Genomic DNA, 17,396 nt, shown 5'->3' with positions numbered 1-17,396 from the left:
TCTTCCTGGGATAGCCCCTGGCTGCAGCAAATCTTTTAAATGCCATTAAAAAGCTTTCGGTTCATTGGGTGTTAGCCTGTATGAATTGCTCTACTCGACATACAGCAAAAGACAACACCCCAGACCATCAGTGATAATCTTTTCTTGACGTCATCTTTCACACAGTAGGGTTCAAAGAGATCTAGGGCCAGATTTACTAAACAGGGCAAATTGGCGTGAGAGCGCAATTCCACAAATGCGCCGATGAGAGTGACAAGTTTTGCCTGTGATCTACTGCTGACGTGCAAATTAAAGAACACAGACCCAGTCCAATAATTTACATAATGACCAACGCAATCTACCAAGAGCAGCGCAAATTAGCGTCGGGACCACGGATAACACAGGTGAAAATGCAGGCCGTGAAATCCTAGCTAAAGAAGCCACAGTACGTTGTAAATGAAGGGTTGCAAGAAGTGTTGATGCACCAGGTACTGCGTGACTCCTTGTAGTTGAGGGTTCCAAGTCGTCTTTTATTTCCTGCAGCAAATAAAAAATAACATGGCTTGGCAAACGATATGTTCGGATAACGTCTTCCCTCTGGCATTCTAAAGAAATGAATACGAGTTGAATATATGTTCTCCCTTCTGCCTGCTCTCTGTTCTCTGCAGTGTCTCCTCCTAGCAGCAACAATTGCAGCCATGTCGCAAAATGGGTTAAGACATGCTTTTTTGGGGCGTTAAATTATGACGCAAATACCAATAAATGAACTAGCGCAAATATTAGTAAATTGCGTTGCGTGATTCATTTAAATACTCTCCTCCCATAAATTTTGCATCTGAAAGGGAAACTCCTACAAACGCACATGCAAAAATAACTTACGCCTCGTCAGCGCTAACTTTAGTAAATCCGTGTTTTTAGTAAATCCCGACAGTAGTTTTTTAACGCCCAAAGAGGGTTTGTGCTGATGAAGCTGTTAGTAAATCTGGCCCCTACTGTTGAAAACTCAAAAGGTGCACAAGGCTGCGATCTCTCTGGTGGTAAATCACCCATCACTTGCTGACATTTCTTTGCTTTTTCTACACTAAACACAACTTGCGACAACCCTTTTGGGCTATTCTCCTGCCTGTAATGACCCAGGCTCTCCTAATCCTAAGAAGAATTTCTGTCAATTCCTTGTGGCTTTCTCCATGTGATTCTCGGGATAGCAGTGTGGACACCCAGGCCCTGTAGGGTCGGGATTGGGATGATAACTTGATCTTCTTTAAAGACCTGTACTCTGCTACCGCAAACCAACAGCCCATAATCTTTATCCTTATAGACTACCAGCCTGTCTCTGGTGGTGTTTGGGAAGGTTATACCTTCTTGCGCAGCAAGTAAAATGTCTCGCAGGGCATCTTCTCTTTCTCTCACCGAGATGGTTCCTCCTGAAGAGACTGCCTCCCACTTTGGGTTGTTTAGGGTCCTAGTCCAGCCAAGGAACTTTTTTGCTGCTCTCCAAACCCACGCTACTGTTTTAAGTAGTTTGGTCAGATCACTGAAATGCTCCATATTACACATGTTTTGAACAGCTGATCCTGCAGGTGGTCTCCTCGATTCAGCTTGGACTTGGATGAGATCTTCACTTTGCCTGGATCCTTCAGTCGATATCTACAGTTTTAGTTTGGACCTTGTCAGTGCAGCCGCAAATGCCTTCTTTTGAAGCTTACTGATGCTTTCTTATGCATTAGATCCTTAGCAGACTTAACCCTCAGAGAGTCTTCGTTTAGCAGTCACACTCAGTGCCTTCCCGGTCAGAAGTGACCGGACACCTAAAAATGAAACTTCCTCCATCCCAGTAAAAACCAATGCAATTTATTTTTGTTCTATAATATTTATTCTTTTTAATTTAGTATTTTGAGACAATTTGATTGAACTTATTAATATTTATGCAATATTTATAGTCCATTTTTTGCCATTGAAAATAATGTTTTTTTTTTTTTTATTATTATTATTATTTTTTTTTTTTTTCTATGCGGTATTTTCGGTTAAAATAGAGACTAGGCTTTCAGAAAAAAAATAAAAATAAAAAAAATAAATCAATTTATTAAACATAAAATTAAATAAATCATGTTATTGCATGGGTTTACCACTAGATGCCTGTAATAGCTCTAAATGGAGATGCTTGTGAATTCTAGTTGTTTTTGGACCAAATTACTTACTTTTAAGATGTGGATTGATTGTATTTTTTTAGAAATTGTCAAATAATACTTTTTGCCAAGGTTTATAACATTTTATTAATTATTATTTTAATAATTTTAATAATTATTATATTAATTATATATATATATTTTAATTATAATTATTAATTATGTTATGTTTTTCACTCTTGATGTTTTAGAGTTTCACCCCTTCATTGCTGAGCACTTTTTTTCTGCATCGTGGCCAATTTGTAGAGAATTTTTGTGTTTTTGTCAATTTCCCATTCATTTCCTATGGGGGTCATTTTTGACCGAAGACCATGAGTGTGACTATTTTTTTTACGACCACTTAGCATTCTCGGATCATGACCTCAATTTTTTTCTGTGTTCACATACCTAATGCCAGAAAAGTCACCAAGTTTCGTAACATTCCAATGAAGCTGTGATTTTTAAAAATTCAAAACATATTTTTTGTAATCTGAATTTATTGGTGTGTATGTGTATAAAAGTGTGTTTCTATGTGTGTGTGTGTGGGTGGGTGGGAATTTTTTGCACTCTTGATGTTGTAGAGTGTCACCCCTTTACTGCGGTGTACTTTTTTTTTAGAATCGTGGCCGATTTGTAGATTGTACAGACAAAAATTTAATTGGGTTAATTAGTCTTTTATTGTCTATTGTTTATTTTATAGTTTTAATTGTCACTTCCTGACAAGCTCTGGAAAATTGGTCCATTTTGCCACTCTGAATTTTCATCAAGGTCTTGAGGACTCGCCCCTCCAATGATCACATCAGCAATGTTTTGTGGACCTGGTCTCTACCACCACTCTTGCACCATAGTGATTCCTTGGATCTCTCCAATTCTGTTAGCGAAGAACATTTTATGGCCATGGCTTTCTCGCTGTATAGCATCAAGGACTGTTTGGCTATCAACCAAGTGGTACCATTTCCCAACTCTAATTTGGCTATGCTGCTCAAAGGACTTCCGCAGGCGTGTGGCAAACACTGCTCAACACATTTCTGCTTTGACAGAATCTGCTTTATGGTCTAAGGGAATGAGTATGGCTTTGGACTCCACAAGCTTGGAGATTGAGCCCTGATCAGAGTTCCATCTGAGATACATTACAGCACCATAAGCGTTTTCGCTTCCATCAGAAAACATTATTGCCCATGGTTCATCATTGAAATTTGGGGCAGTTATAGCACTATAGAATTTTATTTGGCCAAGGTGGACGTACTCCTAAAAGAGCTTGATCGCATCTTCTCTGAGATCATCGGAAAGGGCGGTGTCCCAAGTCTCATTGATTTGAACCCTTCCTTCCTTTACCTCTTAGAACACTCTTCAAACTAGAATTGCTACCTTCTGCTTGGCTGGAGTCATTAGGCCTACTGGATCGAACACCCCCAACGCCTGACTCAACAACTCTCTAAGCGTCAGTGGATTAGGTCTTTGTCTTCTGACTTGCTCTTGTGAGAGATTTTGACCAATTCTTCTCTTTGAAAAATTGATTAATGTCATTACATGGAGTTTGTCCTCTTCCACATCACAGCCCAGATCAAGTGCCTTATTGTCATCGTCACACATTTGGTATGGTAGAACCATAGTATATTCTTTGATTTTAACTGGCTTATCCTCAGATTCTACTTCACTTCGACCTGAGAGGTCCCACGGCTTGAGAAAGAATCCTCCAACTTTTAAGATCAACTTTACATTTGCCACAATAGATTTCAGCTGGTGAAGGTCATTGTGGGACCTGAGAATGTCATCAACATAGCTGTCATGCTGGAACACTCTGCGCTCTTCCTCAAGGAGAACAAAAGGATGGCAAATTGGCAGTTTCACGCATACCCTGCTGGCTTGTCTCCAATACTGACCCTTGAGACCGCATATTCACTTAGCTCTTCATCCACAGAGTCTCATCAAAGGAAGATGCATTTCACGATCTTTCAACCAAACTTTGAATTGTATATTTTCTTGATGTCTCCTAATACACCGCTCCTGAATCTTAACAGGACAGCAGATATCTGATTGAGGAAGTCAATTACTTTCAGTAACAGGTCGTTCATACTGACACCTCTAAATCTTTGACTGCTGTTCCAAACAAGACTCAATGGGGTTGTGACTGAGTGAGGATTAGGAACAATAAGATTGGTTACGTACCACACAGGCCCACCCCAGTTAGTGATTGTGTTTTGGGATAATTTTACTGCAGCCCCTCTGTCCTGCACTTGAGTGCTATAGGCAGCCTTCCATTCAGGATCTTTGGCTAATTGTTTTCCATTCTCAGGAACGTAGCCTCAACTGCACACCTGTTATTTGGCAAGGAAGCTGGGTCTTCTAACCAAGGATATTTAGCGTGCCGATGCGGCTCTTTGCTGTGGTTGTCCTCCATGATGTAAGCGAGTACCTATCTTACTATTTCGAGTTCTCTCTCCTCAGCAAGTGTCATTTATTTCCCATCTGGTTGGCAGTTTCCGCTTCGGCTCACATGCTGCGCCAATGGAATCCCACTTCCACCATTCCAGAATGTTTTGGCTACTGATTGCATTACTTGACTCACGGGATTGGGCCAATGGCTTGTGGCAGGCCAATGGACTATACTCTGTTACCTCTTCGTATTTCACAGCTGCCATTCTCATTGACCTTTACCATTGACCTCATTGACCGCAAAGTGTGTTTTGGGCCAATACATCTACCTCCTCAACGAGGGTGGTAAAGACAAAATTTTCAGCAAATTAAAAACGGCACAAGAGAACCATTTTTACTAGTGGTCTCTGACGTCTGGAGCCTCTTTGCTACTGCTTGTTATAGCGTAATGACTCACTATATGTAAAAACAGCTATGGACATACAGATGTGCAGTTTGACTGAATAACAAAACACAAATCTGTAAGATGTAACAGGGTACTTAAAGGGATGGTTCGGAGTAAAATCAACCTAGGGTCCTTTGCACCATGACCTCGAGCCAAACACTCCCCAGAAGCCTTTTTTCCCTTGGTCGAACATTATTAAAGTTAGAGCTTATTTAGAGATATCAGCCGGATGGCTTAGTGCAGGCACTAATGGATCCTATGATGTATCTCGTAAATTACCCCACTAATAATGCCCAGAATGGTACCAAACTTATACAGTAGCACAAATAGGTTCTGTACTCATAAAACGATGCATTGGAAAGTTTGTAAGTACATCAGGAGTTTATTTAATTAGCACTTGCCTGACGGCTCATGCTACCGCTAACCCGGATGTCAACGTCACTTCAGTGGTTTGGGAAAAGCACGTAAAAGTCCTGGCAGAAAGCGATGCATAAGGATGTAGTGTAACGACGGATTATTATAAAACAGCTCATGCTCATAAAAAAGCTCATAAAACACTTCTAGAAGTGTTTTATGAGTACTGTGAGAACAGACATACTACTCTTGTCACATACTGTTTTTTTCCCACTATATATAGTAAGAAAGTGTGAGCGGCCCATGTCTATCTTGAGTACATGTAAGCGTTCTTACCATACCAGGCTCAGCAGGACAGTAATGCAGCGGATGTTGGCGGACTTCACCAGGTCACAGAGACTGTAGGTCTTCAAACTTCCAGCACTATCCTTTGACTGTAGCACACGTGTAACAACAAACATGTCTTGTTACACAATACTGTCAAAACACTGCATATAGTGTAAGCAAAAGACCATCTGATATCCACAGCTAAAACAATATGAAGCACTCTTATGCGGACAGTCATAATAACATCATAGACCAGGGACCAGCAACCTTTTTATCATAAAGTGCCATTTTTAAGTTTCTGAGTTAATCACTGTGCCCATATATATATAAACATATTTTAAATATTCATAATGGCTTACATAGAAATAGTGCAGAACATTTAATATTTCAGAACTCTTTTTTTTTTTTTTTTTTACATTTGTCAAATAATGCATTTTGTCCAGTTTCATCTCTTTCTGTCTTTTCACGATTGGATAGCTATCCGATCAGAGAAAACACATGAAGTGACCAGGCACGGATGAATGGATTTTCCACATGCCTCACAGTCATTTTAATGTGTGTGGAATGTTTAATAGGACTTAACATACTTGGTTGAGTATAGCCAAAATTTATAGCATTATGTACAATCACTAACTTGTGGTTGCGCTAATGGTTTATTCATTGACTTGCGCACTTTAATTCTCACAATCTAACAGTATTTATAACTCATTAAAACTTAATAATTTTATAAAACAAGCTGTGTAACAATGAGGATTGATTCTCAAAATGTAGATCTGTATGCAGTTGGGAGGTACTATATCTGAATGAAATTATGTCAGGACCACTATCATCAAAGATCGCAGTTTGGATTGGCGTTATGGTTCTGTTCTGGCGTGGATAAGAGCAGGGAGAGCAGCGATAACCCCCTCAGGGTAAACAGAACAGAACCAACATAAATGTATAGCAGATATGTAATATATATTGGAAGAAGAATATCAGAAGGCCAGTCCTGACTGGACAAGTGGAGCTGGGGAGGGAGGAGGGTAACTAGCTCATGAGTAACGCAGTAAAGCTGTTGATAATTCTGAATTGATCTTATATATGGAAGCTGTGATACCGTTGTACTCCTATAGGAAGACGTGGATCAGCCGAGAGTCAGCTGATGCAAGCTAATGCCAGAACTAATGTTTTGCTTGTTTACATACACCTCTCTTGCTTTTTTCATGCTGTACATGTAAGGACTAGATTTTGATTGATAAGCATGGAGATGCTGTGAGTTATTTGAGTCACTGAACTGTAAGGCCTCGGATAACTACTGTTCACTGGCCCACTCTTTCTGTCACACACTGGGCAGAAGATTCAGATATCCTGCCTTTTTATTTTTTTATTTAAGTTAATCTACAAATGCTGTGAGAAGCAACTTGTGAATAATGACTCTTTCTGCAGTCAAGGTCAGTTAGGCTGGGAATTTAGGGAGTCAGATAAGATGTCTACAATTAAAAAATATTTATGCACGTCAGGTGGGCATATTATGGGATTTTGAGGAAGACCAGGGTGAATGAAGATGAACTGGAGATTGTACATTAATGGTAAAAGGAAGTAGGAGGCCTTACGATAATCTGTTCATTTGTTTATCCAATACATTTTGAAAGTCTTTGTTCATTGAAAAATGTATATGTATGATTTGACTGAATAAATATTCTGGGTTTTCTTTTGCTTGGAGCTCATCTTTTAGCTCTCTGAGATATATTTCGATTGTAAGAGAGACTACCCTGGATCGTGATTTCAGACAAATACATTATATAACCAATTTTACCATTGAGTGGCCTGACTTTAATTTTATTGGTATGTGGTGAAATTTTACCAATAAATAAGTCAGGCCACTCAATGGTAAAATCTGATGACCTCAATTTAACCAGGAATAAAAAGCAATTGAAGTTTGTGAACTTTGACTTTGGAGCACAATGCAATTGTGATTCAATTACTTTTTATTCCTGGTTAAATTGAGGTCATTAACTAATAAAATCCAGAAAATAAGAGCATCACCTCACAAAGAAGGAACAGTGATTAGCAAAATGTTATTTAAACTAGCGATAGTCGGCTTATTATTAGTTTTACCTTGAACTGACATACAGTATGTGAGTTTGTGAGTCACTCAGCAAATTAAACGGCTCCTTTTTTTCTGTGAAATAAGCCTTAAAGGGATAGTTCACTTTGAAATTAATTTTTGATATGTTTTAGCTTACCTCAAGGGCATCCAAGATGTAGGTGTCTTTGTTTCCGCAGTAGTTTCAATTTTGATATTTTTAGGTCAAACCGTTCTTGTCTGTCAGTCATATAATGCAGGTCTATGGTCACTGTCTCAAAACACAAGCACAGAGTCCAAATTAAAACAATTCCCCACGTCCAAATGAAACAATTCCCCATCATAAGTACACATTGATGGCCTAAGACACGAAACGAGCGGTTTGTGTGAGAAAACGAACAGTATTTATATCGTTGTTATCTCTTGAAAACAGCACACGTCCAAATGATCTGACGGCGCGGGCGGGTATAGATATATACATAGATGCCGCCTTGGCTACTGCAGTTAATTGGAACGAAACCGTAGCCAAGCGACATCTAGTGTATATATCTATACCCGCCAGCGTATACACTAGATGTCGCCTTCGCTACTGCAGTTCATTGGAACGAAACCGTAGCCAAGGCGGCATCTATGTTTATATCTATACCCGCCCGCGCCGTCAGATCATTTGGACGTGTGCTGTTTTCAAGAGGTAACAACGATATAAATACTGTTCGTTTTCTCACACAAACCGCTCGTTTCGTGTCTTAGGCCATCAATGTGTACTTATGATGGGGAATTGTTTCATTTGGACGTGGGGAATTGTTTTAATTTGGACTCTGTGCTTGTGTTTTGAGACAGTGACCATAGACCTGCATTATATGACTGACAGACAAGAACGGTTTGACCTAAAAATATCAAAATTGAAACTACTGCGGAAACAAAGACACCTACATCTTGGATGCCCTTGAGGTAAGCTAAAACATATCAAAAATTAATTTCAAAGTGAACTATCCCTTTAAGTAACAAATTGCCTACTACCGTTTCGTTGCGACCTCTAATGAATCGTGTTCAAAAATACACTGTTGTTGTTTTCCATTTTCTGCACGTTTTCACGGAGTTAAACATGTGAACAGCACTTTAAATGTTGTGCAAGGATCATAAGAGATTGTGTTGTTTATTGGCATGTAATTCTCCTCACTGAATTAATCATACACCTGAACTAGATTAATGTTTAAAATTACTTGTGCATGTGAACTCTGGATAATGAACTTTGGACTTTGAAAAAGCCTGTTCGGTGGAATGATTGAATGCTTGTTTCTAAGAGTTGTGGAATAACTGATATTACGGTGGATGCAATTATAATGAGGGTTACAGTAAATACTGTTGTCATATTAGTAAGTCCATGCGTTTAAATGTTGCCATTCTAAGTAGAAATTGTCCAGTTCAGTGTGTGTTTCCTATGACTGCGTATGCTTGCTTTAACCTGAGTTCACGCCTCAGCTTGCTGCTGCAGGGGTTTAATCTTCAGCGTCACAGCTTTATGACATTGCATCTCAAAGTTAGTCAGCTATTAAGCTATCTAAACCAGTGGTTAGAGTTAGGTTTGATTTCTCTGCTGTCTCCACTCAGATGGGTAAGAGTTTGACCAGAACAGAAGCATACCGACTGTAAAGTCTATATAATCATTATCTGGCAGAAATGATCCTGACTGAAGGGGTGTTTGTGTGCCTGTCCAACATCTTTTTCCAGTCAGTGAGTAATTAACTCTGTTACAGTACATAAACATGTTGCTTTATAAAAGATTATATTGCACAAAGCTAGGCTGGTAAATAAGTGCATTTGTGGCATGCAGTAAAAAATACTGTAGCAGCAAAAAAACCTCTTCTCACAGCTACGCTTCTGCGATGCCATACAGCAGAGTCATTTGTAATTAACTTACAACACATGACGAGGCACATGTGCAGCAGGTGTGAGACGGATAAAAGAAGCCTAAATCATGCTGTTTTCACAGTGCATTGAACTCTTTCAACTCCTCGTTATATGACCCCTCTAGTAGTAAATCAATAGCAGTTGAACAGAAAATAAGAGGTTGAAGAGCTTTGGTCATGTGAGGAGCTAAACGAGACAGTAATGAGCAGTGTGTGGCATGTGTAAAGCACAGGCAGGTGTGGATATCACCTGATGACGGGGAAAAATGACTTCAGGGGCCTTAACCCTGTTCATCTTGGCAGCCTTTCTGAGAATCTCCTCGGCCTCGTCGACCCTTCCCTGAGACAGCAGCCATCGCGGAGACTCTGGAATAAACCTGCAAGCAACAACAGATCCTTCATCATACTTATTTAATGCAGCAAAAGGAAATTCAATACGGTCCTATTATGGTATGATAGTGTTAATGTTGCTGTTTGAGCATGAAAAAGCTCTGCAAAGTTTCAAAGCACAAAGTCCCTCCAGCGGGAGTTCTTCTCTATATCAGTGTCAGTGTTTCTGAACTCTGTTGCGCCCGAGGCTCTATTCCGGTGCATGTGTGTGCATGTGTGTGTGTGTGTGTGTGCTTCTCTCCCTTCGTTGTTTCCGCTGTCTCTTCTCCTGTCCGTTTCTCATAGGTTATTCCGCCCTAAGTGGACGTGTAAACATAAACGTAAGCGCGCAATGAAAAGAGGAACGGAAGCGCAAAATCCCCAGAGAGAGAGACAGAGCAGAGCACGTGTTGCCCACTGAATGCTGTTGAAATTGTGTTTTCATAGCTTTGATTGTGAAATCTGTGAAGCTTGAGTGAGCAATTGAAAATGTTTTTTCTCTCTCTCATATTTCTTTTAACCACCTATGTAACTTGAGAACAAACTGCCAGAGTCATGAACGATGTAGACATTTTTGACATACTTTTCTCCTGTTCATGTTAAGTTAGGAGATAGGGAAGTTCTTGTATTTTCTTTTGTCCCTGATAGGATATTTAATTTCTAGGTTAAGGTAGTTTATTATTTTGTCCTGGCCTAGCCCTGAAGTTACTTTTGCGTCCTTATTTATTGTTTGAACTGCTGGCAGAACTTGTTTCCCTCTCACCTCACAATAAAAAAACAAGACGCAGAGAGAGTAATCTGCTTGATTATTTTTCTTTATGTTTCACCCCTGAACCCTATTCCTTGGGTCGTTACAACTTCCTGAATTCCCTCCATTGTAGTGTTGAGTTTTCTTCCGGGAATGAACACGTCACAATATTCCTAATTTGAATAATGAATACATGGAGTTTATAGTTTATAGTTATAGTAGAGTCGGAGTTTATCACTGATTATCTACAATGGCGCAAGCACCTGTAACCCTGGTAGGCGGATCTATTCTATTCTAACCCTTCAACCCGGTTATACTTCTCTGTTTGCGATCAGATCGTTTTAAGCCACTAAACTCCAGGGATCGCGCGCTGTGTGAAATACAGACTGAGCAGAACCGCTGCAAGGCCAGATGATACGCAAACTGCACTTCTCGGCTGGATAAAGCAAACAGCGTCTCGCTAGTAAAGGTCTGAGGGATGTGGATTGCAATCAAGGTAAAGAATATTGCGGTGACGTACAGGAGTCGTATGTGGTCCTGTTCGGTAGCGCAAGTTAACTTGTCTAAAATGTAAACAAGCTTTTTTGCTGTTGCACTGTACACACTATACACTGTGAATTATGTAACGTTTTTTGTTTTTTTCGTGTGTGCATAAATTTATGAATTATATGGACTGGTTATTAGGTGTCCTTTTGGAGTCTCCAAGTGTCCTTTTTTGGAAAGACAATTAAATTTACCTTGAAAAAAGCTTGCAGAAAATACTGTTCCCTTTCGAATGGGACCTCACACTGCGTCTGAGAAGACGTTACGGAGAACGCCTCAGCGTGACCGGTGTCTGAAGCACGTGTGCAAACGCGACAATTGTATTGGCCAGTGAGAGCCTATGACATCACTACCAGTGCGACCGTAAGTATAAGAGGGCGCCTGAGGAACACGTCATCCTCTTCTTCATCTTCAGGAGCCGTTTGTTTGTATGCGTTCTGTAAGGGTGCTTTCACACCTGCCTCATTTAGTTCGGTTGAATCGCACTAGAGTTCGTTTTCCCCAAGCGGACCAACCAAGCGTTCGAGGTGGTCTCGGTACGCTTTCAAACGAACTCTGGAGCGGTTTGTTTATGGTGAGAACGTGATCCGACCTCGAACAGAACCAACTGCCAAAGAACTGCGCATTTTTGGACTAAACCAGTTGCCGTAGTCAGCTGCGCTGTGCATTATGGGATGAGGAGAAATGTTTGTTGACAGTCTGCACTTTAAGCATGGCAGCTCGCGGACAAACTTGGAGTTGTGAGGAGGTGTGGAGGTGCGGAGCCTGATAGAAATTTGGTCTGATGACCATATTAGGTCCCAACTGTCAAAAACAATTTTAAAGAGAGAAAGGGCACAACATTACCTGATGGATCGTTGGTAATTTTTTTGGATGATGAGCATGTCAGTGTTTAGTAACATTAATGCACGCCTCCTCCTGAAGTGACTTGCGATGCGCCTTCGTTGCGTGCAGTGCATTAACACATTATTTTCGAGCCGCATCCTCGCTTCATTCTCAAATATTATTGTTTGTCTAAAGTGGTGTAGACAAACTATATAATAAAATATGACCAGGGATACAATCAGCCCACGCAGTCGTCTCTCCATAGTAAACAGCGGTGTTTTGTCTGCCGGATTTTCCACCTCTTTGTTTACTTACGGGAGTTCAGTTGGAATTTTCCTGCACGTTAATTCTGACCAATCGAAGTGCAGTTATGGAAATGCGTTCAAGACACATCTGGCCAACGAGTGATGTGGATGTTGTCACGTGACTGCATTTTGGTTCGTTTTATCAACTCATAAACTGATTCGGACCAGGTGTGAAAAGGAACCAAAACGCCTGAAAAATGCTACAATGTTTCATTTTTCGCCCTTGGTCCGGACCAAACGAACCGAACTACAGATGTGAAAGCACCCTAAGACAGAAACGCTCCAGAGGGATAGTAGTCAGCATTTGCATGAGTGCGTTCGACTCTCAAGCGAGTTAAAGGCACTCATAGCTACAGTATGCATTCGTGGCGTACAGTTCTGCGTAAGAGCATACACCCCTTGTTCTGTGGGTCGTCATGCTGAGTCCTCCGCGCTTCAAACTGTTTTAAACATTAGTGTCAGGTTGAATGGCTCTCGGTGAGCTAATATTTGGCTAAGCGTGTTTAGTGCTCCCCTTGTCTTAGAGGGTTGTCATGAAGAGTACTCCGCTCCCTTAGGGCTCTGTCTATTTTTTTAGTCAAGCTGACTGGCTCTCTATGTGCCTCCTTTAAACTAATCTGTAAGTTTAGTTACGGTTGAACTCCATAGGGCTAGACCAATATGATTTTGGCTGAGATAAAATAAGATCCATCCTTCTGATGGTCCGGTTCAGGTCTTATTGTCAGATTGAATGGCCCTCTGTGGCCCCCTTGACAGACCTTATAAGGTTCAGGCGTTGTTAGTACTCCTTTAGAGGGTCATTATGCTGTGTACCCCGCTCCTTAGGGCTACCTTTGTTTTGAGTTAAGTTGAATGGCTTTCTCTAAGCCTCCTTGACAAGCTTTATTTTAGTTGAGCATTGGTAGTATTCCCCTCGTTTTGGAGGGTTATGTTTGAGTATTTGGCTCCTTAAGAGCTAATTTTCATTGTTAGAGTCAAGTTGAAGGGCTTTATGAGCCTCCTTGACAAGTTCAGTAAACTAGTCGAGTTGTATGGCTCTTGACGAGCCTCCTTGACAAACCTACATTGTTCAAATGTCATGCTGAGTACTTCACTCTTTAGAGCTCTGTTTAGTGTCAAGTGGAGTGGCTCCAGGTGAGCCTTGACAAAGAGTGTCGTTAGGTCTCCTCTCGTTTAGAGAGCTGTCCTGTTGAGGCCTCTACTCCCCAGAGCTCTGCATGGTTAGGTACCAGGGTTTGTCTTCGGTCTCTAGATAGGAGTGGTACTGGGTCTCCTCTCGTCCTGAAGAGTCGTCCTGTTGAGGTTTTCGCTCCTCTGAGCCCTGTGGGTTAGCGGAGTCGAGCGGCAAGGCTCTCTGTGAGCCTCCTCGATAACACGGTTTTAGTGTAAAGGGTGATTAGATCTCCTCTCATTTTAGAGTCGTTCTACTGAGGCTTTCACTCCCTAGAGATCCGCCTATATTATGTTGCCAAGTGGTACCGCTTTCAGTGAGCATCCTTGGTAGTCCTGCCTTTTTAGTAAAATGGTGTAGTTAGGGCTCCTCTCATTCTAGAGAGTTAACCCTGAGGTCTCCACTGTCTAGAGCTCTTCCTTCTAGACAGTAGCACTAGGTCTCGTTATGAGTGTCTTTGGCCGCTGTCCTTAGGGTAGACTGTTGTTAGGCTCTCTTTAAAGTTCTTTAAAACGGAGTAATCTCTGTAGATGTAACGTGTATATTCTGTTTTGGTTTGTTTCTGTTCTGTTTCTGTTCCACGCTTGTGAATGTTGACCTAGGGCCCTATCTTATACCTGGTGCATTGCAAAACCCATCTTATTCAAATGACCTTCGTGCTGCCTCTTTGGCAAGCAAGTGTTCACTATACATGACTGTTCTTCTCATGTCTGGTGCATTATTAAATATCGCCCGTCCCATAGCAAACACCTACCACCATAGGGGCATGCAGAAGAATCCAGGGATGGTGAGGACCAGCAACAGCGTTCTCCAGTCTCGCAAGAAGTAGGCAGCCAGTGGAAGCATCATGTACCCGATGGAAAAGAAAAGACACACGCCAAGAGTGGAGTAGATGTCACGAACGGATGGGCTAAATATTTCCATTCCTAGGGGAAGGACATTTTCATAAAAAAAATTTTTTTTGTTTAATCTACAGTCTACAGTCTGAATTATTGAGAATATGTTTAAAGTAGATTCTGACACAAAAACATGCATATGTTTTTAAACATCCTAAAAATGTGCTGGTAGAACAAACGTGCTGCCAGTCATCATTCTCAATAATAAGCTGTTTTTATGACTGATTACAGTAATGTAAAGATCAGTTGTGATTATTCAATGCTAATATAAAGCATACACTAAAAAACAAACACAGCACATCAAAAGCCTTTACCTAAAGCAAATGCTGTCAAATAGTTTGAAATCTGGCCCATTCCAGCAATGAAAAACAAGATGCAAAAAATCAGCCAAGATGGGGAGAAGACTTGAATGAAGGTGAATACTGTCTGAATCCCCATTGTAATAAACAGCACTATCTTCCTGCCAAACCTGAAAACCAAGAAGAAGAAAAAACAAGTTTATTTCCAAATAGGCAACTTTCCAGTTTTCACCAGTTTTTATGAGAGTGCAGCGACTGATCTCTTTCTGCTCACTTTCTGTTTAATCCACTGCTTTCACAATCTGAATAAATTGTGGAAAATATACATAATTATAACTATTTTAACAGTGTCAGAATGGATCTGTGTATTAAGTCGAACTGAGACACCAGCCACTTGTTCAATGTAATGTTTAACGCGTTTCATTGATCTTCATTTTAACAACTTTTCACTTGAACTTTTTAAAACAATGTTAGTTTTTTTTACTTAATTGAGAAATATTTGAAGGCTACTTGCTGTTTATGTACAACATAAACATTTATGCATTATTTACTTAATACAGTGAATTCAGGAAAAATGGAAAAATTTTGCCATTGGGACTGGGAAAAATGTCCCGAATTAACCGAATACACTGATCCCAACCTGGCATTCTGATGATTCGGCTTCTTTTAAAATGATTTGCAATGGCAGAGAAAAAAAAAACTGTGTAAATGGCCAATTTTAGTTTGAAACACTAATGACTTGCTTTGATACACTTGAAATCCTGAAATCACAATCAATCAGGATGACTAATGGCCTAATTCTTTGCCGAACGAGATTTTTGTGCTTAAATAATTATAATATTCACATGTGGCTTGTTGGGGAAAAAAAGGTTTGATGCTTTCTAACCTGTCAGAAATCTGCCCAGAGATGACAGAACCTGTCAAAACCCCAGAGAAGAAGAGTGAGGTGGTCAATGGCACTCTCCAGTCATCTGAACACACCAAATCCCACTGCCGTTGAACAAACAGTGCAGGATTTGAAGGGATTATATCCATTTGTAGAAGGAAAATAAAACAATGTTCAAAGTTAGGTTTTTAAAAGTTCGTTTCGGTCTGACCCATGAAAACCTGGAGTGATTTACATTATTTTTGACACTTCTATTCCTGACTGAATACAGGAAAAATGGAGACGGGGCTAGTTGTCACAAGGGCTATTACAATAACTTTATGGATTTTCTGATAAAATTCTATTCACATAAATGCTTGTTTTCTGTGAAACCCATAGTTTAACTCAAAATCCAAGTTACTGATATAGCCTTTGTTTGTCCATGTCTTACAAAACAGGAATAAGAATTGACCCTTACTGATCTTATTATGAACAATTCGTAATCTTGAAACAAAATGTCATAATTTGCTCTATCTGTGATATGAATCATGCCTCCAAACAATGCATTTCGATCTGATTTTTTTCTTTTTCATCCAATTTTGATTTAAATTTGTCCCTGTTCATTAAGCAGTTGTACCTTACAATATGGAAATTACGTTGCATGCGATTTCAGTTTCAATTTCCAAAAATATTAGGTAATTCTGTCCTAAAACAAAACTTCCAGTATCACATTAATACAAATGTACAAAAGTATAATTTAATGATTAACATATGAACACATAGGATGCACATAAGAGTATTGCTTATAAATGTCAATATCATATTAAGATGGTTTTAAATGATGTACTTTCTGTTGTTCCAAATATTGGTTTGATTTTTTGTCACCTTTTTTTGTGCTATTTTATGAATTGTTTTGTTTCATAATTATAATTCAGTTTGTAAAGCTACTACATATCCTATAACAGACTTAAAATACATTTCCTTATTTCTTATTTCAAACAAATCAGTATGAATAAAGTGCTGGTCTCTGTTGCCCGCAGGATAGGGTCAGCATGCTTTCACTGTACTGGGTCTTTTTCTGTAGGACAAAAATGTACGAATGTTGAATTGTTTTTGTAGTCAATACCTCAAGGCATGCGTCTATACAGAACTGACTTTCAATAAAACATTCACTGGAATAAAAGCCTGACATCACGGCGGTATAATGTTAGTTTAACGTTAGACATTCGGTTTCATACCCATTAAACTCTCTGCAATGCATTTCATGTTTTCAGCCCAAACCAACTCAGAGACACATGATCTTTGCACAAGGCTTAATTTCAAGAAATAAAATATATATCAATTAGCCAATTAACTAATCAATTAAACAATTTAACTATATGACATCATTATATCAAACAAATAATAAAATGTTTATTGCACAAGGCTCTGTTTTTGAAATTAGCATTTCATAATTTTATATTTAATAATAATTTGGGAACTTTAAATGTATTCAATACTGTAAATCCATTAAACACCGTTTGCATCAAACCAACTGTAAATTACTCAGGATATATTCCTCATGACATGTTGCACAAGGTTTGTTTTTCAGATTATTAATCTAATATTTTTTATAAAGCTTGTTTCTCAGATTATTGATCTGGTATTACAGTACGGTGCCCATTTAAACTAAACTACTACAGTGTTTGAGCTAAAAATATCAAACCAAACAGGGATTATATTCTGAGTAATTTACAGGCCTGATACCTGTAGTT

General features: G+C 39.6%; 1 protein-coding gene across 1 annotated transcript in view; it reads right to left on the bottom strand.

The window, feature by feature from the left end:
• Positions 1-17,396, bottom strand: part of LOC311277426 (uncharacterized protein) — a 47,027-nt gene that overhangs the window by 27,704 nt on the left and 1,927 nt on the right. Inside the window, exons 2-6 of the mRNA XM_084387741.1 lie at positions 15,664-15,767; positions 14,793-14,947; positions 14,337-14,508; positions 9,872-9,998; positions 5,656-5,753 (exon numbers count right to left, since the gene is read on the bottom strand). Coding sequence (XP_084243867.1) covers positions 5,656-5,753; positions 9,872-9,998; positions 14,337-14,508; positions 14,793-14,947; positions 15,664-15,767 — 656 coding nt within the window. The remainder of the gene's footprint in view (positions 1-5,655; positions 5,754-9,871; positions 9,999-14,336; positions 14,509-14,792; positions 14,948-15,663; positions 15,768-17,396) is intronic.

This window comes from Rutilus rutilus (assembly GCF_951802725.1).
Source record: "Rutilus rutilus genome assembly, chromosome: 18".
NCBI lineage: Eukaryota > Metazoa > Chordata > Actinopteri > Cypriniformes > Leuciscidae > Rutilus > Rutilus rutilus.
The sequence above is the reverse complement of the archived record's forward strand: the minus strand, read 5'-3'. Positions and strand labels throughout refer to the sequence as shown.